This window comes from Calliphora vicina, chromosome 5 (assembly GCF_958450345.1).
Source record: "Calliphora vicina chromosome 5, idCalVici1.1, whole genome shotgun sequence".
Classification (NCBI taxonomy): Eukaryota; Metazoa; Arthropoda; class Insecta; order Diptera; family Calliphoridae; genus Calliphora; species Calliphora vicina.
In genome coordinates, this window is record NC_088784.1 from 110,110,730 (window position 1) to 110,138,332 (window position 27,603).

The window sequence follows — 27,603 nt, forward strand, 5'->3', positions numbered from 1 at the left end:
AATTCATCAAAGAGAATAAAAGAAACTTCAAATTGAGCGGAATCAAATAAATCCAATAAATAATTATATGAAATAATGTCATAATCCTCAATTGTAAAAAAACTACACTAATAATGTCTTTATGATCTTTACCACCTACGTTGGACAAATATGTATGTAAATCGATTACTGAAAAAATGTCAGTGACTGAATGATGATGACTTGTCAAAAGTGTTAAAGTAGAGTGGTAGAGTGCATTAAGCAGACATTCAGTTAAATGAAACGTTTACTGGTTGCAGTAAATGCTGCAATTTAGGTTTTATTTTTTTTATTATTTAAATAAATTAAACAAAAATGATTAAACATAGACAAGTTGTTAACACCAAATCAACAGCAGTGTAAATACAAGCAACAACAAAATGTACATAAATATTTAAATATACATGTTAAGCTGATGATGAAGAAGACAATATAATAAATAAATAAATATTTACATAAAAATGCTGAAGCATGCGGTAAATTGTTAAATGTTACATACAACAATTACACTGCAACAATGCAGCAGTGTTTATTTACACGCTTACATTATAATGTTGGCGTAGTTTTACGCCAACTGAAGCCTGAAGTGTGTTTACACGATATAGGTAAACAAGTCACACAAATACGAAATTTATTTTTAGTCACACTACAAAAGTTTTCTTTAATACATAAGTTAAAATTATCACATAAATGCATTGCATTTGAAGGTGGTTGTAAAGGTAAATTTCATTAAGATTTTGATAGATGTTATCGCACAACCCTCGCTTGATTGAAGAATCCATAATGGTGGGGTCTCTTTTGTAAAGTCATGTTAGACAGATATTAATTTTTTAAGAATTTCTTTATAACTGATAAAAGCAAAAATATTCAATTAATTGCTAAAAAGAAATTTATGTATAAACAATAGAGAAATTTATTTTCATTATATTTCCTGTCTTAATTGAAGTTACAATGAACGAAAAAAATAGCACAGACGTTTTTTTTATCTATCTGTCTGTCTGTCTCTCTCTCACTGTGATTTTCTTATTTTAAATTCCCCACTTTCTACCAGTAACAATTTCTTTTTAGTCACACTACAAATGGGCAGTTTGCATGTGACAAGAATATTAAATCAAAATTATACACAAAAACCAAATAACAATCAATTCATTCATACAAAACTGAAATGGAAACTTAATTTAATACACAGAGACGCACCTAAATGCCCTCAAAACTAATTTTAAAAAAAAAAGTAAAATTTTTTAAGGTCTGTTAAAAGTAAAACTTATTAAACCACCTGTTGTTATTTAAAGAAATATAATTAAAAATGCACAAATTATTAAACATTTTATTTAATTTTCCAAAACATACTAAAACCATAAATTGTTTAGTTTATGATTTTAATAAAAACAAGAAATTATTTGAAAATACTCACACTAACAAAAAACTAGGTCAATTCCAAATAATTTTGAAATTTTGGCCAATGATCTTTATTATCGACATTAATGTTACCATCATCATTATTCACCGCCAGTCATATAAAATTCAATTAAATCAAGCTAAATAAAAACAAATTAAACGAAACAATTTAAAGTAAAATAAAATGTTGCATTTAAACTAAGTTTTTTTTTAAAAAAAAAAACATGTGTGTAAAGTTTGTGTGACTTTTGTTATTTTGCTAAAATAACTAAAAATGAAAAAAAACACACAACAATAAATTGTACAAGTTTATTCACATTTGATCTTCTTTTGATGATACAATGACGACGATTGTTGATCATGATGATCATTCATCATGAATGGTGGTGGCGGTGATCTTGTAGTAAATGCTTCTTCAAATTGTTATTGTTGGCTCTTCATTGTTTGACCAACAAAAAATAAAATGATTGGTCTAAATTGTTCATAGGTAAGTAATATAAACAAAATACCGAAAAAAATACAATTTAATTTAAAAATATCAAACTAATCAGCAAATTTATACAAATACAAATACACACACTTAGTTTGAAGGTTAATTGAAAGTATTTTATAAAGTTTTATTTGATTTTAGTTTGAACATGTTGGCAGCATCATTTGTGTCAACAACTTATTTCAATATTATTGATTTTTGTCTAATTAAAAACATAAGAAAAATTAGAAAACTTTTTATTATAACTAAGTAATTATGTGTATTAATTGCTATTTAATTTATGTTTTTATTTAGTTAACATCTTTTCAAATTAATGATGGCAATATTAACCTTCAAATTATTAATTCCTTCTGTTTATAGTCGAAATTTATTAAAATCATGCAAACAAATTTCAATTAATTGCTTTAAAATAAACATCAACAGTATAGGATGCAAGCAATTATGAGTATTAAATGCAAATATTGATTAAATAAGTCAAGCAAAATCTTTCCATATAATGAGTTAAAATGCCAGGGCACTTTTTCCAATTTTTCAAAAACTCCCCAATTAAAAAAAAAAAAGATATTTCCAATTCACAACCTAAAACAAAAATATTTTGCAAATAAATCAAATTTTGACATGTTATTACTCGTATAAGAGAGAACAAAATGTTGTAATGAAAAATATAATTACTTCTATGCAGTATTCAAAAACAAAAGAAGAAAATGCAACGAAGTTTTGAAAAAGTTTTTAAATGCATTTTTTTTCCTATTCTTCAACATTTACAACAACAAAATAATATGCATGATAATTTTTAGAACTTGTTTTAAAATCGCTTGTTCAAGAATATTCTTTAACTCCCATCTCACCCTTGTGTGGAAAAACACACAATATTCAATTTTTTTGTATATTAAAAATTTCTTAACTTTTCCTGTCGCATTAATTTAGCTCAGAACACGCATTAATTTATTCAATATTTCAAATACACGTTGCATAATCACTTGTGTGGTTTTCCACACATATGTAATTTCTATGTATTTTGCCGGCAAATGTGCTGTTTCGGCCAAAAAAGTGTATTATGTAAGCATACTCTGTGTAAAATGTAGTGTTTGAACTGTTTGTATAAAATGTGTTGAAGATAAATGACAAACAGATACAAACATTTAAAATTAAATATGTTATTGAATGTAAATTATGACTTTGATTACAAAAATAATACCGTATGTGTGGAAAACAACACACAAACAAGGAAACAATAAATGGTTATGAAATGCTTCTCGTAACTAGTTCCTTCGAACAGAAATCTCTAATACATGAACTAGTTCGACACCTCTCCTTTAGAACTAGTTCCGAAGATGACAATTTGAAACAAATTGCATGGATTAAAGAACTGGTGTCAGAAGCGTTTCAAGGTTTGGGTACTGGATTCGTATAACTTCAGTTCTATAAATTACAATCCAGTTCCGAAAAGTAAAATTTACTTTTTTACAAAATATCATGGTTGGATTATTGAATCGATATACGAGAATTTTTTCGGTAAATTTAAGTTCTTCAAAACTTATGTATTTTGTAATATAAGCAAGGAAATTAACGGTTTTGATATGTTTTTCATAACTAGTTAATTTCAACAGAAATCTCTGATGCATGAACTAGTTCTAGAACTACTCCAAAAATGTGGAGCTTATTCTTTAACTCTTCTTTAGAACTAGAATGACAATTTGAACTGTTGCTAGAAAAACGGAAAACTTTATACTTCCGTTAGTTCCCTTCTTCTAAGGGATACAGACAGTATATAGCAGTCATTACAAAGTCGTTTAACTATCGAGTTATTGCAGCAATTCAATTTGTCTAACAAACTAACATTTTAAAGAAGTGTAAACATCATTTAAATTGCCATTAATGTCGTCTATACATACCCACAAAACCCAATGACACTTGTACTCATAATTAAAATGTTGTCATTTTATAATTTTGTTACCAGTTTAGGTGTAATTACACATTTTTTATTTGTAATTAATGTGTCATAATTGTTGCGTATGTAAGCTAACGTCAAAATGACACATGTCAATTTGATGTGTGAGTGTGTGTCATTTGAAAAGTTCAACCGTTATGAATAATTGTTGGTAGTTTTGTTTTAGTTTTGAGTTTGCAATATGCTAATTAATATAAAATGTTAATTAATAAACAATAAAGAAATAGGTTATGCAAAGAAACACCTAAATTTGATTTTGTTTTTTATAGCAGTTCGAGAAATTGTCATAAAAAGATGTTATTTTACATACATATTTATGCAAATTAGTGGAGATGTATGTGATTTTGTAACAATTTCGTTTTTATTTTAATTTATTATTGATTTTATTACTTAACTTTTTTAATCATTAACATATTATTTTTAAATTTTCAGTTTTTTTCCTGTAATCAATTTATAATTATAAACAATGTTTAAAGATTTCCTAGCAGCAAAGGTAAGTTACAAAACTTTATAACACCTTTTTGTGTGAAATATTTATTTGAAAACACTTTTGAAGACAAATCAGAAATACAAATTTTATTCTAATATATTAAGAATAATAATTTCTTCTAATGATCATCATGATCTTGCTAAAATACCCATCAAAGGATTACATTTGATACATATTTTTGTCACTGCAACAAAACTAAAATCTTACTCTACGTATTAAAAATTCTTCAAAAACAATTTTGTTTCTAAACATAATTATGAGATCCTTTCCGTTCCATATTTATGGACATCTTGAATATTTAAAAAACTTTATAAAATTGTACGTAGACAACTGCTCATAACTTTAATTGCCTTTTAAATGTTTGAAATAAGATTATTTTCATTCAATAACTCAAAGGTCAATTCTTGAGGTACAAAGTTCAAAGTAGTATTTCTTTTTTATTATAAATTCTTTTAAAAATATCTTTAAAATATTGAACATTCTTTAGTATGTGTATCGAGTTTCAAGATTAACACTCAATTAAGAAGTTATGAACTCGTTTTTCATACAAATTCATATGAAAAATGTAAAAACCACAAAATGACTCACAGTGGGTCCGTTTTCAAAGTAAGTGGAAAATACTGTGAATCATTCAAACCACAGGTCCGATTGAATTTTGATTGTGAAAATTGACTTTCTGTAATCAAAGTAAACCATGCTAAATTGCAAAAAAAAAACTTCTGGCATATTGTGCTCGAAACTTCTACTTATCAATAATGCTGTTATTAACATTGTTTGTGGGTATGACAGCATTAACTGTTAAACCTGCTAACATTAAATTAGCAGCTTTAATGTTAGAACATTCTAGTTTTATCCGTTACATAGATAATTCATGAAACAGATGGAAGATGTTAGAATTAACATCAACTGCATTACCAGTGTATTCTTGTAAATTATAAAGTGTGGAGTATCAGTGTGCATATTAAAATAAAGTGACTATTTAAATTGTTGTGTAAATTTAAATTAATAAAGAGCTTTTACAATTTTAAACTACTAACCTGCTTTTATTTACAATTAAAATAATACGGTTTTTTAAAGGAAATTAACCACCATTTTTAAAAGGTAAAAACGTAACAATATGATTTGTGTTTGTTAAATATTCCAAATGAATATGTAGAAACAACTTTACGTTACATTTAGATTCATAATTTTTATTCTAAACAAGTGTTATCCTTGTATCGTTGCAGGATTATAGTAGAGGTTTCGATAATCATTATATACTATTTTTTTAAGAAATTTAGAAAAATTGGGTTTTGCAATATAGGCCTAGCTTTGACCCACTGAAAAAATTTTTACTTCATTTAAAGAAATATCTTCAAAACTAAATCAAAATTAAAGTTGTATATTGTGTAGTTTAAAAGTTATCGGCAATAATGTAATCACATTTCTGTGAGCTATTTGTTTTTTTTAAATTTTCATGATGTAATATTTTTGGATAGAAATGGGTCTGGATTTAAAATGCTTTGTAGTAAATATCATTGAATACAACTACTGTCCGCCTGCAGTGGGATTAGGGTTGTCAATTATTCGAGTCTTTTTTTAATCGAATAAAAGTTCATAATTATTTTATTATTAGAGTGCAAATAATTTTTAAAATTTCCTCGATTATTCGAACGATTAACGAGTAAAAAATATTATTCGAATAATTTAATAAAATAAATTTAAAACCGGGAAATTTTTATGAATTTATTTGTTAACAATGTAACATGTTTAATGTATAAAATTATAAATTACACATGGCAACAAAATCCCCTACACGAAAATTGTAACAAAAACAAAACACATGTAAAATTTACACTCGAAGAAAATGAGCGAACTCATTTAATTGTGAATAAGTTCGAAAAGAATCCATCGATTTTTATGATCGATATCTCATTTTGTTCCTATTACATGTGTCTTTGCGATAAAGCAATAAATATGAACAATTTCAGCCGTTTTCGGTTTTTCATGATTTTTTTAAAACAAAAAAATGTTATATATTCACGTACAAAAATATATTTTTTCTTCAATTTGTTGTTATAACTCCGAAACTACTACGTCGATTGAAACGCAATACATAAACGGATTAAAGGATATGCAAATCTAAACATTTCTAGGTTTATTTTAATAACATCGGACTAATACTTTTTGAGTTATCATTTATTATGTGGAGAAATGTCTAACCAAATTTATAATTTTATTTAAAAATTAAAAAAAAATCTATCCATAAATTGAAAAATTTTACCATTTTTGTATTTAGGTAGCCATGATACATTAAATCTATATTATGGTTATTCAAGCCCTTTTTTGCAGTTGACCTGTGTTATTGGTTTTATTTCATTCGAATAGTTTTGTCTAAATTTTTGTTTTTATAAACTATTTTGCTTTCATTTTAACGGGAAAAATAATTTATTCGATTAATCGACAACCTTTAATTTTAAATGGAAAACCGATTCATTCGAATTAAAAATATTTTTTATTATTCGATTATTCGAGTAATTTTTATTTGAATGACTACCAACTTAAGATCATGCAAGTAGAAAATTTCAAAAACATAATAGAAAATTGTTTAAATTCTCAATAGCATTTCGAATAATAATTTATTTCAAATTTTTGTATATGAAAAATGTTTGCCCTATTTGGACCTTGATAAATCAATTATTTTGTTTTAAAATCTAGTAGTAAATATTTTATTTTATAATTCTACTTACCAACAAATGTGTAATCCTCATATTTAATTATATTTCCAAACTATGGATATTTATTTATTTGTATTTCCTCGAATTGCACAATTTTTATGGAAATTGTAGAATTTTTATTTTACAACTTGGATGTATAAGCTAAAGGATTTTTTAAGAAACAAAAAAAATAAATTGAAAACACAAATATTATATAAAATAAAATTTAAGAAACTAAAAAAAATCTTGTTTTTGTAAAAAAAAAATCGTTTTATTTTGCCAAATTATTTCTTTTTCAAACACTCCAAACTGTTTAATAGCACTGGCTTAAGAAATTAATGTTTTTGCCAAAATGTACAATATATCCTTTAAAAACTTGAATAATTTGTTTGAAATTTTATTTGTTTATTTTCTCTTGATTTGTTTTTTATTTTATTATGGCCATTGTATGTAAATATTGTATCTGTTTTGTGTTTTTTTATTTTTTTTGCCTTTTTTCACCAACAAATTTAAATTAAAACTCTAAGTATGAAAGTAACTTTCGCGCCCACTGCCATTTATAATAATTTTTTTTATTATTTAAACATTTGTTTGTGTGTATTTTTAGTGGAGTAAGTACTATGTGGATACAAAGAGTTTTTTGGAGTGAAGTGGTTACGAGAAAAATTTTAAATATATTTTTTATAAAAAAAAAAATAAAAATTTAATTTTTTTGCACACCTTGTGTGCTTTTTGTAAAACACTAAAAAAACGCGACCGAACGTCAGTGAAGCTAAAGTTAAACTAAATTTATTAAAACCAAAATTTCCGTCAAGCCAACACTGATGAAGACTCTGAATGACGACTTTACACACTACAAAAAAAAACAGCAAAAATATAGAAAAAAACACAAAAAACCACCAGCCAACAACAATGAAATGGAAATGCAAAGAGGCGTCTGTCTTTATTTCTTCGTTTATTTTGAACTTTTTTTGTTGTTGTTTTTTGTTTTCGAATGGTGGAGCATACAGTTGCTTGGCACAAGCAACAAACAAAATTGAAGATTTGAAGAAGCAGCAACTTGTTTGAGACAAAAACTACCTTTCGTTTCGAGAAAACAAACCACACACACACACTACAACTATGTATTTTCAAAAACGTCATTATTACTGTTGGCCAAAATACAAAATTCGAACAAAAAAACTGAAATCAAAAGTTGTCTAGAAGACTCATTGTTGTTGTTGACTCTCGTTGTTGTTAGTTGGTGTTAGTAGTTTCAGTCCATAGGTTTTTTGTTAAGGCCTATCACATCATTTAGTATTGTGTGGTAAGAAAGCAGCAATATGTTGTTGCTGTTTATCATGATTATGACGTTAAATGTTGCTGCTGACAATGTTGCTCTTCATGTTGTTAACCGTAACAAACAATATTTTTTTTTTTCAAGTAAAATTGTATTAGATACATATTTGTGTTTGATACTTGTATGTACGAGGTCAAGTTTATTAGACTTTGCAAGCAGAGAAAACATACAATATCTTGCAATTTAAATTTGTATACTCCTAATTGTTATTTGACCCCTAATTATAAGTCTAAAGAACAGCTCCTAGTCTCTAAAATATAATACAACTTTTTTTTCAAGGTCACTTTGGAAATTGACTTAGCAGATAATACTAGTAATTGAACTTTCGAAATGACTGCAGCTTAGTCAAACAAAGGACTCAGCCCCGGTTTGCGTCGATAACACAGGGCAACAAAATCGTAAAAATAGTAGAGGCTTTTTAAACGTCTACACAATTTTGATGTATTGTGGTTCCAGTAGCACAAATATGGTACAAATTTTAAATTCTATGGAGAAGTTTTTTTTTAATTTTTTTTCCTAAAATTGTGAATTTTTTTTTAGATGTTTCTCCACATAATTTATGATAACTCAAAAATGGTTAGTCCGATATCATTGAAGTAAACTCAGAAAAGTTAAAATTTATATAGCCTTTAATCTGTTTATATATTACATTTTAATCGGCTGAGTAGAGTCTGAGTTATAATAATAAATTGAAGCAAAAAATATATTTTTATGTGAAATTAGCAAATTTTTGTGTTTTAAAAAACTCATGAAAAGTCGAAAACGGCAGAAATTGTTCAGGTTTATTACTTTTTCACAAAGCTGCATATAATAGTAACAAAATTAGATATCGAAGATAAAAATCTATTGATTCTTTTTGAATTTATTCACAATTAAGTGAATTCGCTCATTTTCACAAAATTTAACTTTTTTGTTTGATATACATAAAATTGAGTAGTTAATGTTCTTCTTTCGATTGATTGAATTTTGAAAACATTTCCCCATGCTATGTACAAAATTTCACATATATATATTGCGTTTTAATCGGCTCAGTAGTTTCGGAGTTATAATAACAAATTGAAGCAAAAAATATACATATTTTTTATGTGAAAATATCAAATTTTTTTGTTTTAAAAAAATCATGAAAAATCGAAAGTCTCAGAAATTGTTTATATGTATTTGTTACTTCATTGCAAAGCCACATGTAATATGAACAAAATGAGATATCGATCATAAATATCGATAGATTTTTTTCGAATTTATTCACAATTAAGTGAATTCGTTTATTTTCAGAAAATTGTATGTGCGTACAAGCGTGTACTTTGAGTGTACATTTTACATGGGTTTTGTTTTTGTTCAAATTTTTGTTGCAATAATAAAACACATGTAAAATTGTGACCGGAGAAACTCGATGCAAACCGAAACGATGCAGATCGAAATCACCAGGATCTACAAGCCTGTTATCTACTGTTTGGTTTGTCATTATTATACAAATTGATTTTTTTTACTTCTAAATTTTTAGTTTTTTCCAAGGTTAGTTACCGATTCAAAACGTTTATAAGGTAACGGCAACGCTAATTTGTATTATTTTGATATCCGTTGGCTTAGCGGTAAAGGTATTTTAATTATAAATTTACAAAAATTTAATATAAATTGACAAAGTTAATATATTATTTGTGCAAAAGTGAAAATTTGAACGACGAGTTTCCTGAATCCACCTTTTAAATTTTGTGCAATTTTATACAGTAAATTTCTATTGATAAAAATATCAAATATAAACAGGTCCAAATTTAAAATAATTTTTTTTCTAATTTATTAGTGAAAACAATTTTATGGCAAAAAAAAATTTTAAATTTGTTTTTTAATATTTTTCTTTTTGTTTTTTTCTTTGTACATATCTAAGCCAATTGTGGGCCGGTTTTCTCGTTTTTAAATAGCAACCGAGCCGATATATGAATCATGCATGTAAGTTATTAAGTTATTTGGAGGCTACAGAAAGTTGATTTCAACAGACGGACATGGCTATATTGATCGCATATAATCCAGAATATATATACTTTGTGGGGTCGCAAATGAAAAATGTAGAAATTACAAACTTATATATCCCTTGCCACTCATGCTGAACAGAAGCATTAATTCTAAATTAGGGATAAGTCATTTTACTCACTACAAAGTAGAGTTTCGTGTTTGGTTTTAACAGAAACCAACAATGATTCTTCGAACACGAAACTGTACTTTGAAGTGAGTGAAATGACTTATCCCTAAAGTGAAATTGAAAACTTCTCAAATAACTACTTTCTAAAGAGCAGTAAAGAAAATATACTATTCTCTTTGCATTACAAAGATCAACTAAGTGACCCAAACACTTATAAATTGGTGAAAGGTTGTCTGCAATGTACTGGATTCATTGCTTAGTTGTAAAACTTATTGGTATGCACTAGTCCTACTTATCACTATATTACACCTAATCGCTATAGATCCACATTTAATGAATATTACCTCCAACAACGCGGTGACACTACTTGTAACTGGATCTTGGAAATCTAGATTCATATGAACCTCGATAGAGGATAAAGGTTTTATTTTCTTCCAGGAGGGTGATTATAAACTACGACATACACCGATGAGTCTAACACAAGCTTTTGTATAGGATCCTGTATCCTTCAAAAGGAATTTCGGATAGGGTCCGATTTCTTGACTATGTAATCGATTTCTAGTTGTTGTTGTTGAAATTTCTTCCATGAGGTAAAAACTTCCAGTTGTTACAGCCGTCGCTGAGTTGACAATCTTTGGCCGAGTGCGACTCCGGTCGTTTCAAAGCGAAGAACCAATTGTCATTGAAACGAAGTGTTTCAGTGTTAAGATATATTTCCTATAGGCAATGGCGCTTTTGTGGCCCAAATAGTATAAAACTTCTTTTTGTGTGGATATAGAATTACTTTCTGGGAATAACTGTTAAAAGTGGAATCTTTAGACATTTTCTCTAAAGAGATGAAAGTCAAAAATTATGTACATACTACTTTAAGTTTGTGTTCAGTTAAAAAAAACTGCTCCTAAAATGTAGAAAACACTCTCATTCCGTTAAGAAAAACCCAAAAAGATTGTTGAACAAATTTTATTTATTTTTGTAATTTCACCTTAAATTTTAAATATTTCTTCTTATGTTCGAAATATACCCCACAATTATTAACCACAATTTCCATAAAAAACACCAGCAAACTTGAAATTAATCCGATGACAAAAATTATCCAAACTAATAATAAATCCATTCCGGTTAAATCTTCGTATGTTTTAATTCTGCTTGAATCCTGAAATGAAATTTTTTTCAACTTCAATAAATCATTAAACAATGTCTGTTGCCAAGCATGCAGCAAACCACCTGAGTGGATTTTGTGCACCAAATAATCCAATGGTTCCTGATATGGCGAATGTTCAGCCAGTGGTAAACCATACAACACCATATTTTTAATATTCATATTTTCGGAGACACAAAATTTGTTGTAGGCATAATGGCTTTGGATATTGGTGTAAATGGTCCATAGAACCGATGGAACTCCGTAACTGTAACTGGTATTGAAATTATCTCTGAGCTGCTCAAATAAAGTCCGGTTATCAGTTACCACAACAGTTTCTTTCATTTCTTCGCTTAACATAAAATCATCTTTTTCCAAATTTATAACATCCCATGAGCTCATCAAAATCTTTTGTTGGCTGAGACGTAGATCCTCAAATGTAGACATTTGAGCATGAAAAGGTGGTTTGGTGATTAGAGTTTGTAAATGGGCCGAGAAAAGAGTGCTAATATACAGACCAAACACGAAAATCAATACATAAATCAAACGAAGACTTAATAAACTGGATTTTTTAAAATTAAACGATTGTCCCAATACTCCTGGTATAACTTTGTCACTCATTAGTAAATTTTGCCAAATCATTTTCATATAGAATAACTTCTCTATAACCGTGTGCACCAGAGAAAATGTTCCAGTGAAGATTAGAATTATGGAAAATAGTTGAGGTTTTAGCATCACTTCGTATATTTCTGTAATTTTCATTCTTGTAGCACAGGGTACCATGATCATCCATTGACTTACTTCTGTGGGATATGATATGTGTTTTAATGTGCGATTGTTTAAAATCCCATTTATTGTCATTGGTATATCCAGCTCCCCATATTTAGTCATATTGAAAATAGTGTTGTAGTTTAGGATTTCACCAATCTTCGGCTGGAAAGGCATTTCTAAAGTGGCATTATACACTTCCGCAAACATTTGAACCAATTTGGCAACAAAACCACTAAACTGTATTTGACCCTTATTATCCTTGTACATCACAGAGCGTGGTACAATTTGGTCGGGTAAAGTTAGTAATGTCTTGCCTTTCATATTTTGCCAATGTATGGGAAAGTATTCTTCTTTTACTTGACCAAACTGTCTCGATTTCAAATGATACTGTGGAAATGGTAACAATTGAAAATATTCCAGAGATGTGTCCTCTGAAATGGATGAATTTAGAAAATGTAAGAGACCGTTGGTTATTTTATACTTTTCACATGCTTTTAAAACTTCAATTTGTAGTTCCTCTGTGTTGAAGATATTAACAAAAATCATCAAAATTCTTGTTTGACGCAGATAGTTGAGGGCATTTAGAAAATGCTCCCACAATACGCTGGAAAACTCTCGTTCTATTATTACCACTGCTATAATTTCATTATTGAATTGTTCTTTGTAACAGAAGTCCGTCTGATTAGTTATTATTAATTTGGGCTCCTGTAATGAGTAGATCATTTGTAGTCTGGGATCTTGAGGCATCTTATGTTGTACCATTAATATTGAATTGAATGTTTTTTGAGTTTTTATATCCATTAAAAGATTTTTATAAAAATCTGTGCTTCTATGTTGTGGTTTTCCCATCAGCTTCATGTTTAAATGTCCACTGGTTATTGTAGTACACAGAAGTAGAGTAATTAAACGTTTCGAGTTGTACATTATGAATGATTTAGAACTTAAGGGAGCAGTCTAATTTAAACTAAATATTTGGTTATATTCTTCTATTAAATTATTTAGCTCATTAGTGCAGATGTTAAAGACAGTTTCTGTTTAATCGTTTTTTAGTATAATTAAGGAATTTTGACAGGTATATTATGAATGTCGTGGGTGGCCACACGTTCAAGTTTTTTACACATACTGCTTGTCAAAATTCATTTAATTTGACAGCTGTGACGTAGGCTGCACGCAACTATAAACAAACATATACTGGACGACCTATCTTAAGTATAGGGATTTGGACTGTGTGAACTTATTACATAGCCAATGCCTCAGATTGGATCAAGTACTCTTCGACTAGTAGCTAACATTGATCTGATAATATATGGTATTTACTTTCATACAAAATATTCCAACTTTCGATTTCTCCCTCAAGATGTAAGATTTAACGTTCCAAAATGTATTTTCAAGGAACAAATTTTATTAATATAAATCTGTAGAAATAGTCTAATAATAAAGAAGTCATTTCCATTTTTATACAATTCATCATGAGTGGCAGGGGAATATATAAGTTTGTCATTCCGTTTGTAATTTCTGCATTTTTCATTTGCGACCCCACAAGGTATACATATGGTGGATTTCACGTCAAGTGAACCAACATTTAAAATCGATGTCTTCCGACCTATTGGATAGTAATTCAGACACAATTTTTCAACAACATCGGTCCAAAACTCTCTGAGTTAGAGGAGGTCAAAATTTGACATTTCGACCAAACATGTGATTTTTCTCATCCATGTAACTTATTACCTATTGTTCTTAGCAAAATGTGTCCCAACTAGTTTAGATAGCTATTTCTTCAATCTTTCGAAAAAAAAAATATTTAAAAAAAAAATAAAAAAAATTTAATATTTTTTTCCCGAAATCAAAAACTTTTTTGACTTTTCAAAATTTGTCTGAATTACTATCCAATAGGTCTAACCTTGGTGCAAATTTCATCATCGGAAGACAACGATTTTAAAAGTTGGTTCATTTGACGTGAAATCCCCCATATACTTATATTCTGGATCGTTATAGATAGCGAAGTCGATATAACCATGTCAGTCTGTGCATCTGTATGTTAAAATCAAATTTCCGTAGCCCCAAATAGTCTACAAACATGAATGATACATCAATATATCGGGAATTTTTCCGGCTCAGTAGCTATAAAATCGAAAAAATTGGCCCACAAATAGTTGAGGTATAAGGAAAAAACCGGGACATCATAGAATTTTGACCTTTTATTTTGAACTGATCAATATGGATATCTAATGATAGATATTTCAAATTCCATTGCAACGGTGTATACAATGCTATAATAATTTGGACCTACAATAAATTTTGTTTACCTAAAAATATTTTAAATTTGTATTTTAAAATATAATTTGGTGATGGGTATATAAGATTCGGCATAGCCGAATATAGCTCTCTCGCTTATTTTTTTCAAATTCATTTCTTAGGAGAAAAAGTAATTTTTATCCTGTGTCTGACTTACCCATGACTTAATAATATTATGACAATAAAAAATATTAAATACACTCTCATTTTGTAATTAAAAAACCAACAATAAGATTTTAAAAACAATTTAATTATTTGTTCACCTTAAATAACAATGTTTTCCCATTGTGTTCAAAATACTCCATACAACAATTAACCATAATTTCAAGAAGAAATACCAGCAAACTGGAAATTAACCCGATGGCTAAAATGATCCAAACTAATAACAAATCCGTTTCCGTTAAATCTTCGTACGTTTTAATTCTGCTTGAATCATGAAAAGAAATTTTTTTCAACCTCAATAAATCATTAAAAACATTCATCTTCCAGCCACGCAGCAAACCGCCTGCATGAATTTTGTGCACCAAATGATCCAATGGTTCCTTATATGGCGAATGCTCACCCACTGGTAATCCATACAGCATCATATCCCTAATGTTCATATTTTCTGAAACACAAAACTTTTTCTGGGCGTAATGGTTTTGAATATTAGAGTAAATGCTCCAGGAAGCCGATGGAACGGGATAGCCGTAAGTAGTGTTGAAATTATCTCTGAGCACCGCAAATATAGCTCCGTCATCGATTATTACAACATTTGCTTTCATCTCTTCGCTTAAAATATAATCATCTTTAATCATATTTTGTACATCCCATGAGCTAATAAGAATCTTTTGTTCGCTGTGACGTAGCTCCTCGAAAGTAGTTATCTGAGCATTAAATGGAGGTCTGGTGATGAGAGTTTGTAAATGGGCCGAGAAAAGAGTGCTCATATACAGACCAAACACAAAAATCAATACATAAATCAAACGAAGACTTAATAAACTGGATTTTTTAAAATTAAACGATTGTCCCAATACTCCTGGTATAACTTTATCGCTCATTAATAAATTTTGCCAAACCATTTTCATATAGAATAACTTCTCTATAACTGTGTGTACCAGAGAAAATGTACCAGTGAAGATTAAAACTATTGAAAACAGTTCAGGTTTTAACATCACTTCATATACTTCACAAATTGTCATTCTTGTAGCGCAAGGTATCATTATCATCCATTGACTTACTTCTATGGGATATGTCATGTATCTTAAAACGGACCCGCTTGCAATACCTCTTATTGTCATGGGCATATCGAGCTCTCCATATTTAGTCATGTTGAAAAGAGTATTGTAGTTTAGAATTTCATCAATCTTCGGCTGGAAAGGCATTTCTAAAGTGGCATTATACACTTCCGCAAACATTTGGATTAATTTGGCAACAAAACCAGTGAATTGTATTGCACCTTTGTTATCCTTATACATCACAGAGCGTGGTACAATTTGGTCAGGCAAAGTTAGTAATGTCTTGCCTTTCATATTTTGCCAATGTTTGGGAAAGTATTCTTCTTTTAATTGACCAAACTGTCTCAATTTCAAATGATATAGTGGAAATGGTAACAATTGAAAATATTCGAGAGATGTATCTTCTGGAATGGATGAATTTAGAAAATGTAAGAGAGCGTTAGTGATTTTATACTTTTCACATGCTTTTAAAACATCAATTTGTAGTTCCTCTGTATTGAAGATATTAACAAAAATCATTAAAATTCTTGTTTGACGCAGATAGTTGAGGGCATTTAGAAAATGCTCCCACAATAAGCTGGAAAATTCCCGTTCTATTATTACCACTGCTATAATTTCATTATTGAATTGTTCTTTGTAACAGAAGTCCGTCTGATTAGTTATTATTAATTTGGGCTCCTGTAATGAGTAGATCATTTGTAGTCTGGCATCCTGAGGCATCTTATGTTGTACCATTAATATTGAATCGAATGCTTGTTGAGTTTTTATATCCATTAATAGATCTTTATAAAAATCTGTGCTTCTATGTTGTGGTTTTCCCATCAGCTTCATGTTTGCATGACCGCTGGTTATTGTAGTACACAGAAGAAGAGTAATTAAACGATTCGAGTTGTACATTTTGAATGATTTAGAACTTAAGGGAGCAGTATAATTTGAACTCATTATTTGATTATATTTATCTATTAATTGGTTTACTTTGTTAGCTAATTAGTGCAGATGTTAAAGACAGTTTTGGTTTAATCGTTTTTCAGTATAATTAAAAATGTTTGACAAGAATTAATTAATTATTTTATTACTAATGTTAAGATAAACCTTATTATTATTGTTATACCTATACTAGGCAAACAATTTAAAAAAATAAAAAATTTGGTGAAGAAAATTATTTTTAATAAAGTGAAAAACATTTTATAGGTGAACAACAAATTTTTTAAAAACTTTTTCTTTTAACTTTATGAGTGAAAAAAATGTATTACAAAAAAATTTTTTTGTGGAAAAAAATGCAGGTAAAAATATATTTTTCCCAATTTTGTCCCATGGCAGGTCCAACTTACTATGGCGTTGTATATCCCGTTGCACAGGACTTTCTATAGTGAGATATTCATCTATATTAATGACTTATTAATCTAGATAAATATCAAAAATAGGGCAAAAATCAAGAGGCCCTGATATATCAGCCATTTAAGGGCCGATTTTCTTTCTAAATTAGCCGAACCGTGTCTATAACGGATATATTAATGTATGAATCATGTATGTAAGTTATTTGGGGGCTACGGAAAGTTCATTTCAACATACAGACGGACATGTGGGGGACGCAAATGAAAAATGTAGAAATTACAAACGGAATGACAAACTTATATATACCCTTGCCACTCATGGTGAAGGGTATAAAAAGAGAATCGAATCGACCCAAATTACTGTACCTATTGTTTTTGTATAAAAACCTTTACATTTCCATTAATTATAGAAGTGGGAGTTAATGAAACCCAAATTAGGTTTCATTCACTTAGAAGAAGAAAATGTTATTCAGTAAAAATAAAATACAAAATATATGTTACTCTGACGATATTCTAGATGCAATGACATAAATTCGTCTGATCTCAATCGACTAAATATGGATAAGTTAACAAGCTTAGGATCATGAAATTTGGTGTATGTTTTAAGGACAATTTTAAAAATAAATCCAATAAAATATTTATAATACAAAATTAAATTTTTTCCAAAATACATATAAATAATTTTCCCTAACAAAACGTTGAAATTTATTGAAATTTAATAATATTAACAAAAAAGGATATATGGCTGGCTTCTAAACTACAAAACTTAGACACATGAAATTGGATGTATGTTTTAAGGACAAACAACAGCATATTGTGGTAAACTTATTTTCAAAATAATTTATCAAGAAATAAAGAAAATTTATAAAATAAATCAAAAAAATATTTTTAAATCAAAATTCTATTTTTTCCTAAAGATTAACAATTTTTCCTAACAAATTGATGAACAAAATTTAGGAACATTAAATTTGTTATAGGTTTAAAGGAGCTAACAGCAAATTTTGGTAAATATGTGACAAGGATTAAGAAGAACATTAAAATATTATTTTCCAAATATAATAGTAATATTAAAATTAATGTTTTCCTAAACAATAATAAATTTCTTATCCCAGTATTTGGATTTTTATTAAAATTTTATAATATTAAGAAAAAGGATATATGGCGAACTTTTAAACGGTAAAAGCTATATCCCCGATATTTAGCAGTTATATAAATCTTTATTAGGCACGACTTGTGCCGTACAAAATTTTATATATTATGGCTTTTTTATAAGAAAAACTATATTTTTTTTTTTAAATATTAAAATTAAATATTGTTTTACCTTTTTAAAAGAAAAAAGATCTCCAGTTGATATGTATTTTTCAAAAAATAATAATGTTAAAATCAATGTTTTCCTAACGAATAATAAATTTCTTATCCAAACACTTAACACAATCCCATGAGCTAAATGCTGGGGCTCTCGGTTGGCTAACTATATTAGCAAAGTCGATTGTAAATTATATTTTATTAATACAAGTCTGTTTAAACAGTCTAATACTAAAAACTTTTCTTAAAAAGAAATTTCCTATACGATAAACGTAGTTTTTATCGTATCTTACTAAACCATGATATTATATTAGCACAATAGAAACATCTGTATTAATTTAATTACTTTATACACTCTCATTTCATAATTATAAAAACAAGCAATAAGCTTTTAAATACAATTTGATATTAATTTTCACCACAAATTACAAATGCTTCCTATTGTTTTCAAAATACACCATACAATAATTAACGATAATTTCAACAAGAAACGCCAGCAAACTGGATATTAATCCGATGGTTATAATTATCCAAACTAATAACAAATCCATTTCCGTTAAATCTTCGTACGTTTTAATTCTGCTTGAATCATGAAACGATATTTTTTTCAACTTTAATAAATCATTAAACAATGACTGTTGCCAGGCAAGCAGCAAACCACCTGAGTGGATTTTGTGTACCAAGTAATCCAATGGTTCCTGATATGGCGAATGTTCAGCCAGTGGTAAACCATACAACACCATATTTCTAATATTCATAGTTTCGGAAACACAAAATCTTTTATAGGCATAATGTCTTTGAATATTGGAATAAATGGTCCATAAAACCGTTGGTACGCCGTAACCGTAAGTGGTGTTGAAATTATCTCTGAGCTCCTCAAATAAAGTGGCGTTATCAGTTACCACAACAGTTTCTTTCATTTCTTCGCTTAACATAAAATCATCTTTATCCATATTTATGACATCCATTGAGCTCAGTAGAATCTTTTGTTGGCTGAGACGTAGATCTTCAAATGTAGATATTTGAGCATGAAATGGTGGTCTGGTGATGAGAGTTTGTAAATGGGCCGAGAAAAGAGTACTAATATACAGACCAAACACGAAAATCAATACATAAATCAAACGAAGACTCAGTAAACTGGATTTTTTAAAATTAAACGATTGTCCCAATACTCCTGGTATAACTTTGTCACTCATTAGTAAATTCTTCCAAATCATTTTTTTAAAAAATAACTTCTCTATAACAGTGTGTACTAGAGAAAATGTTGCAGTGATGATTATAATTATTGAAAACAGTTCAGGTTTCAACATCCTCTCGTAAACTTGACTAATTTCCATTCTTTTAGCACAGGGTATCATTATCATCCATTGACTAATTTCAAGGGGGTATGATATATGTTTTAATGTTTGTTTTTTTATAATCGCATTTATTGTCATGGGTATATCCAATTTCCCATGTTTAGTCTTGTTGAAAATAGTGTTGTAGTTTAGAATTTCACCAATCTTCGGCTGGAAAGGCATTTCTAAAGTGGCATTATACACTTCCGCAAACATTTGAACCAATTTGGCAATAAAACCAGTGAATTGTATTGCACCTTTGTTATCCTTATACATCACAGAGCGTGGTACAATTTGATCGGGTAAAGTTAGTAATGTCTTGCCTTTCATATTTTGCCAATGTATGGGAAAATATTCTTCTTTTACTCTACCAAATTGTCTCGATTTCAAATGATACAGTGGAAATGGCAACAATTGAAAATATTCCAGAGATATGTCCTCTGAAATGGATGAATTTAGAAAATGTAAGAGAGCGTTAGTGATTTTATACTTTTCACATGCTTTTAAAACTTCAATTTGTAGTTCCTCTGTATTGAAGATATTAACAAAAATCATTAAAATTCTTGTTTGACGCAGATAGTTGAGGGCATTTAGAAAATGCTCCCACAATACACTGGAAAATTCCCGTTCTATTATTACCACTGCTATAATTTCATTATTGAATTGTTCTTTGTAACATAAGTCCGTCTGATTAGTTATTATTAATTTGGGTTCCTGCAATGAGTAGATCATTTGTAGTCTGGGATCTTGAGGCATCTTATGTTGTACCATTAATATTGAATCGAATGTCTGTTGAGTTTTTATATCCATTAATAGATCTTTATAAAAATCTGTCGTTTTAAGTTGTGATTTTCCCATCAGCTTCATGTTTACATGACCACCACAGGTTATTGTAGTACACAGAAGTAGAGTAATTAAACGGTTTGAGTTGTACATTTTGAATGATAAAGAACTTATGGAACAGAATAATTTGAACTCATTATTTGATTATATGTTTCTATTAAGTAATTGGTTTTACTTTATTAGCTCATTAGTACAGGTGTTAAAGACAGTTTTGGTTTAATCGTTTTTCAATGTAATTAAAATAGTTTGTCAAAGATTTATTAAATACTAGCTGATCCGACAGACGTTGTCCTGTCCAAGTTAAAAAAATTATTGTGTTCGAAAAGGGTAAAAATAGTTAAAAAGAAAAAAAACGAATGATAATTTTTATTCATATAGGACGCATGTAGAATAAAATATACATAGAAGCGCTACTGTGTGACAAAGAACCTAAGTTTGTTGTCAAAAACCTAAGTCGTGCAACGACAGAATACATGTAAATCAATATAAATATTTTGAGTATTTATATAAGTAATGTAATTTTGGTCTGAAAAATGAGTGATCTTGATTCAACGCTTATTGGCCATGTTATTAGCGAATTTAGATATTTTGAGTTTTTATATAAAAAATCGATTTTTTGTTAACAAATATGAGTGATCACAGATCGAGCTCTTTTTCTTGATTAAACGCTTATTGGCCAAGTTATTAGCGAATTTAGATATTTTGAGTTTTTATATAAAAATCGAATGTTGGTGATCACAGATCGAGCACCTTTTTTTGATTAAACGCTTATTGGCCAAGTTATTAGCAAATTTAGATATTTTGAGTTTTTATATAAAAAAATCGATTTTTTTGTTAACAAATATGAGTGATCACAGATCGAGCTCCTTTTTTTGATTAAACGCTTATTGGCCAAGTTATTAGCGACTTTAGACATTTTGAGTTTTTATATAAAAAATCGATTTTTTGGTCAGAAATATGAGTGATAACAGATCGAGCTGCTTTTCTTGATTAAACGCTTATTGGCCAAGTTATTAGCAAATTTAGACATTTTGAGTTTTTATATAAAAAATCGATTTTTTGGTCAGAAATATGAGTGATCACAGATCGAGCTCCTTTTCTTGATTAAACGCTTTTGGATAAGTGCCATAAATTTGAATTTTTTTTTTTAAATGTTGTTTTATTTTAATATATATAAATAATTTTAACTCTAATTTGTTTTTACCAAAAAAAAATTTTTTCTCATAATTTTTTTTACTATTAAAATTTTTTTTTAAATTAAAAAAAATGGAAAAAAATAATTTTTTTTTACAAATTTTGGAATTTTTTTTTTTGAAATTTTCAAAAACTATTTTGAAAAAAAAAAATTATGTTTGTTTGGTTATAATATTGGGTAGTTGCTAGTCCGACGAAATCGGGACGCAAGATAAATTCTTCGGTTCTCAGTCGGCATTAATACGATGTACGAATTTATACATCATCGGATATTGTGAAAGTATAACTAGATCGCTACTTCGATTCTTGCTTGTTCCAGAATACTTTTTTAGACTTCTTATAATAAAATTCACATAAACTATTTGAGAGTTATAACAGCTTCAAAGTGTATGTAATTAGTTGCATTCTGGACCATTCCCGATCATTAGTTGTTTGGTCATTTCAATAGACCCACATGTAGTGGTGAAGGTTATAAAAACTGTAAAAAAATAGTGCTGTTGGTGTTCAATGACCACATTTCCTATTTCGGATAATTATGGACCGATGGTCTTAAAATTTGGTAACAAGACTTTTTTATGTATGGTTTATTTGGCTACTAACATTTTGAAGACATCTATTACGTTAAATTGATTTCCGGAAGTGGACCTTATCTGGGAGCTATGACTAATTATGGAGCGAATGTCATATAATGACATATATATAAATCTTATTTGGAGCGAAATGACCGATAAAGTCATATTTTGGGAGTACATTTGTATGGGAGCTAGGTGAAATAATGGAACGATTTCAACCAATTTCAGAATATCGAAAAACGCAATATTCCCTCCCCACTATGGTTTTTACTATAGCTACATATATGAAAAACAACATTTATTTAATTTTAATAATTCATTATTTTTATTAATTACGAATCTAAAATCGACTGATTATATTAACCAATTATTTAAGTAATCAGTACTTTCTTTTTTTGGAAATACTCCATGCAGCAATTAACTATTATTTCCACAAAGAACACCATCAAACTAACCAATAAACCGACTATTAAAATCAACCAAACTATTAATAAATCGCCTTCCGTTAAATCATCATACGTCTTAATTCTGCTCGAGTCACGTAGAGTGATCATTTTCAAATTGAGTAGATCATTGTAGACCTGAAATCGCCAAGCATGTAGTAGACCAGCAGCATGCATTTTATGTATAACATAATTCAGGGGCTCTTTTAAAGGTGAATGTTCCCCCAGTGGTACACCAAATGGTATTACATCGCGTATACTCAAGTCTTGAGTAACGCAAAATACCTTGTCCGCGTAATATTGTTGGATATTTGAAAATATTTGCCAAAGAGTCGTAGTGACGGCATAACCATAAGTTGTGTTGAAGTTTTTTCGATATTCACTGTACAATGTTGCATTGTCGGTGTACTCAATGGTGCCTTCCATATGCTTGATGACCTGGTAACCGTTGCCCTCCATATTTATTATGTCCAGTCTGTTTAAAAGTATTTTCTTTCCCTTTGAACGCAAGTCATCAAATGAAGTTATGGACCGCTGATACGGAGGACTGGTGATGAAAGTTTGCAAATAAGCCGAAAATATAGTGCTGTTGTAGAGGCCCATAACAAAAAGCAATATGTAAATTAAACGAAGACTTATTAAACGCGAAGTTTTCAAAGCAAACGATTGACCCAATATGCCCGGAATAACTTTATCGCTCATTAACACATTTAGCCAAATCATTCGATTATAGAATAGCTTCTCTATAATCGTGTGGACCAGAGAAAATGTTATAGTGAAGATTAATATTACAGAAAATAAGTCAGGAGTTAACAGCACCTCGTATACTTGACTAATTTTCATTCTACTGGCACAGGGTATCATGACCATCCATTTACTGACTTCCGTTATGTAAGACAGATGTTTCAGTACACGACCACTAAACACTGGATACTCACTCATGGGTATATCCAACTCACCATGTTTGGTCATGTTAAAGAGCACACTAAAATGCATGACTTCCTTAAACTTTGGCAGAAAGGGCATCTCTAAAGTGGCATTAAACACTTCAGCAAATAATAGAACCAGTTTGGCAGCAAAACCACTGAACTGTATTTGATCTTTAGCATCTCGGTACATCATTGAGCGTGGCACATTTTGATCGGGTAGAGTCAATAATGTTTTTCCCTGCATATTCAGCCAATGTGTGGGAAAGTATTGTTCTTTATCCTGACCAATACGTTTCTGTTTTAAGTGATACATTGGATAGGGCAGCATTTGCAAATATGCCAGAGGTGGCTCCTCAGAAGTAGATGAATTTATAAAATGCAATAGAACATTGGTGAATTTAAATTTCTCACATTCCATTAAAACATCCTGCTGGAGCTGTTGTAAATTGCCAATGTCTACACAAATCACTAAAACTCTTACTTGACGCATGCCATTCAGGGTGCTGGCAAAAAGTTGCCACAACTTGCTATGAAATTTATACTGCATTACTACCACTGCCATTATCTCACTGTTGTATTGTTCCTTGTAATAGAAACTAGTTTGATTTTCAATTATGAATTTAGGCTCCTCCAAAGAATATATCATTTGCACTCTTGGATCTTGTATCATTGTCTGTTGCACCACAATTAGACCATCATAGTTTTGTTGCTTTTTGATTTCCTTTAAAAATTCCTTATAGAAATTTACATTTTTATAGGCTTGTTTTTCACGGAACTTTGTAATTAAGTGGGCTTTAATCAGGACACAGCAAAGTAGCAAAATAATTAAACAGTTTGAGTTGCACATTTTGAATGATTAAGAAATTAAAGTAAAATTCGGATTTGTAATTCCAAATTAGATGTTATTGTTTAATTAATCACTTTTTTGACAGCCAATTAGAACAGCTGTTAAATGACAGTTGAGTTTTAATCATTAGGCAGTGAGTGGAATTAATTATCATGTCCACGAGTATGTTTTGACACTGTTAGTATGGGTGCTTAAGATGGGTCAATGAACGAATGCAGCCAAGTAGACATATCCAACTCGAAACATAAAATTTATAGACTTTTATACTCAATTCGCTGTTGTATAAATAGCGAAAATTTCCGTACCCATTTCCATCATTAAAACATCAGTGGATACTGATTTTTTTATCACAGAATTATAGTCAAGCAATTGCATTATAGTTGTATTACTCTTTATATTAATAGCATTCTCCAGTAAAAAGGAAACCTAAATTCAAGACATATGTTTTTTGTTTGAAAAATTTAAAATTTCAAATATTTTTCAAGTTTAACTGAATCGATCCTCTTTATACGAAACAATTTCTTATCAGTGCATAAAGTCTAACCAAAAATGGGACTGATCGGGACAGGGGGTGTTTCACCGCCCATAAGAAGTAAATCATTATTTTTGAACTAGCTGATCCGACAGACGTTGTCCTGTCCAAGTTAAACAAATTATTGTATTCGATTTGTGAATTTGTCAGAAGCGGTTTGAAGAGAAGAAATAGTTAAAAAGAAAAAAACGAATGTTAATTTTTATTCATATAGGACTTATGTAGAATAAAATATACATAGAAGCGCTACTGTGTGAAAAAGAACCTAAGTTTGTTGTCAAAAACCTAAGTCTTGCAACAACATAATACATGTAAATCAATGTAAATATTTTGAGAATTTATATAAGTAATCGAATTTTGGTCTGAAAAATGAGTGATCACAGATCGAGCTCCTTTTCTTGAGTAAACGCTTGTTGGCCAAGGTATTAGCGAATTTAGATATTTTGAGTTTTTATATAAAAAATCGAATTTTGTTAAGAAATATGAGTGATCACAGATCGAGCTCTTTTTCTTGGTTAAACGCTTATTGGCCAAGTTATTGGCGAATTTAGATATTTTGAGTTTTTATATAAAAAATCGAATTTTGTTAAGAAATATGAGTGATCACAGATCGATCTCCTTTTATTGATTAAACGCTTATTGGCCAAGTTATTAGCGAATTTAGATATTTTGAGTTTTCATATATAAAATAGATTTTTTGGTCAGAAATATAAGTGATCACAGATCGAGCTACTTTTCTTATTGGCCAAGTTATTAGCGAATTTAGATATTTTGAGTTTTTATATAAAAATGTTAAGAAATATGAGTGATCACAGATCGAGCTTCTTTTCTTGATTAAACGCTTATTGGCCAAGTTATTAACGAATTTAGATATTTTGAGTTTTTACATAAAAAATCAATTTTGGTTCAGAAATATTAGTGATCACAGATCGAGCTCCTTTTATTGATTAAACGCTTATTGGCCAAGTTATTAGCGAATTTAGATATTTTGAGTTTTCATATAAAAAATCGATTTTTGGCTAGAAATATGAGTGATCACAGATCGAGCTCCTTTTCTTAAATAAATGCTTATTGGCCAAGTTATTAGCGAATTTAGATATTTTGAGTTTTTATATAAAAAATCAATTTTGGTTAAGAAATATTAGTGATCACAGATCGAGCTCCTTTTATTGATTAAACGCTTATTGGCCAAGTTATTAGCGAATTTAGATATTTTGAGTTTTTATATAAAAAATCGATTTTGGTTAAGAAATATTAGTGGTCACAGATCGAGCTCCTTTTCTTAAATAAACGCTTATTGGCCAAGTTATTAGCGAATTTAGATATTTTGAGTATTTATATAAAAAATCGATTTTTGGTCAGAAATATGAGTGATCACAGATCGAGCTCCTTTTCTTAAATAAACGCTTATTGGCCAAGTTATTAGCGAATTTAGATATTTTGAGTTTTCATATAAAAAATCGATTTTTGGCCAGAAATATGAGTGATCACAGATCGAGCTCCTTTTCTTAAATAAACGCTTATTGGCCAAGTTATTAGCGAATTTAGATATTTTGAGTTTTCATATAAAAAATCGATTTTTGGTCAGAAATATGAGTGATCACAGATCGAGCTCCTTTTCTTAAATAAACGCTTATTGGCCAAGTTATTAGCGAATTTAGATATTTTGAGTTTTTATATAAAAAATCGATTTTTAGCCAGAAATATGAGTGATCACAGATCGAGCTCCTTTTCTTAAATAAACGCTTATTGGCCAAGTTATTAGCGAATTTAGATATTTTGAGTTTTCATATAAAAAATCGATTTTTGGTCAGAAATATGAGTGATCACAGATCGAGCTCCTTTTCTTAAATAAATGCTTATTGGCCAAGTTATTAGCGAATTTAGATATTTTGAGTTTTTATATAAAAAATCAATTTTGGTTAAGAAATATTAGTGATCACAGATCGAGCTCCTTTTATTGATTAAACGCTTATTGGCCAAGTTATTAGCGAATTTAGATATTTTGAGTTTTCATATAAAAAATCGATTTTTGGCTAGAAATATGAGTGATCACAGATCGAGCTCCTTTTCTTAAATAAATGCTTATTGGCCAAGTTATTAGCGAATTTAGATATTTTGAGTTTTTATATAAAAAATCAATTTTGGTTAAGAAATATTAGTGATCACAGATCGAGCTCCTTTTATTGATTAAACGCTTATTGGCCAAGTTATTAGCGAATTTAGATATTTTGAGTTTTTATATAAAAAATCGATTTTGGTTAAGAAATATTAGTGGTCACAGATCGAGCTCCTTTTCTTAAATAAACGCTTATTGGCCAAGTTATTAG

At 29.1% G+C, this 27,603-nt stretch overlaps 3 protein-coding genes across 3 annotated transcripts in view; all 3 read right to left on the reverse strand.

Moving 5' to 3' along the window:
- Positions 1–16,834, reverse strand: part of LOC135961530 (uncharacterized) — a 47,311-nt gene extending 30,477 nt beyond the window's left edge. Inside the window, exons 1-2 of the mRNA XM_065513032.1 lie at positions 15,197–16,834; positions 11,738–13,172 (exon numbers count right to left, since the gene is read on the reverse strand). Coding sequence (XP_065369104.1) covers positions 11,738–13,172; positions 15,197–16,834 — 3,073 coding nt within the window. The remainder of the gene's footprint in view (positions 1–11,737; positions 13,173–15,196) is intronic.
- A 2,167-nt stretch (positions 16,835–19,001) lies between these two features.
- On the reverse strand, positions 19,002–20,849 carry LOC135961531 (uncharacterized). Its single transcript, XM_065513033.1, has one exon. The coding sequence runs from the start codon at positions 20,847–20,849 to the stop codon at positions 19,002–19,004; it is 1,848 nt and encodes a 615-aa protein (XP_065369105.1).
- Positions 20,850–22,893: 2,044 nt separating this feature from the next.
- LOC135961532 (uncharacterized) lies at positions 22,894–24,741 on the reverse strand. Its single transcript, XM_065513034.1, has one exon. It carries the CDS (start codon positions 24,739–24,741, stop codon positions 22,894–22,896), a length of 1,848 nt encoding a protein of 615 aa, XP_065369106.1.
- Positions 24,742–27,603: the final 2,862 nt, after the last annotated feature.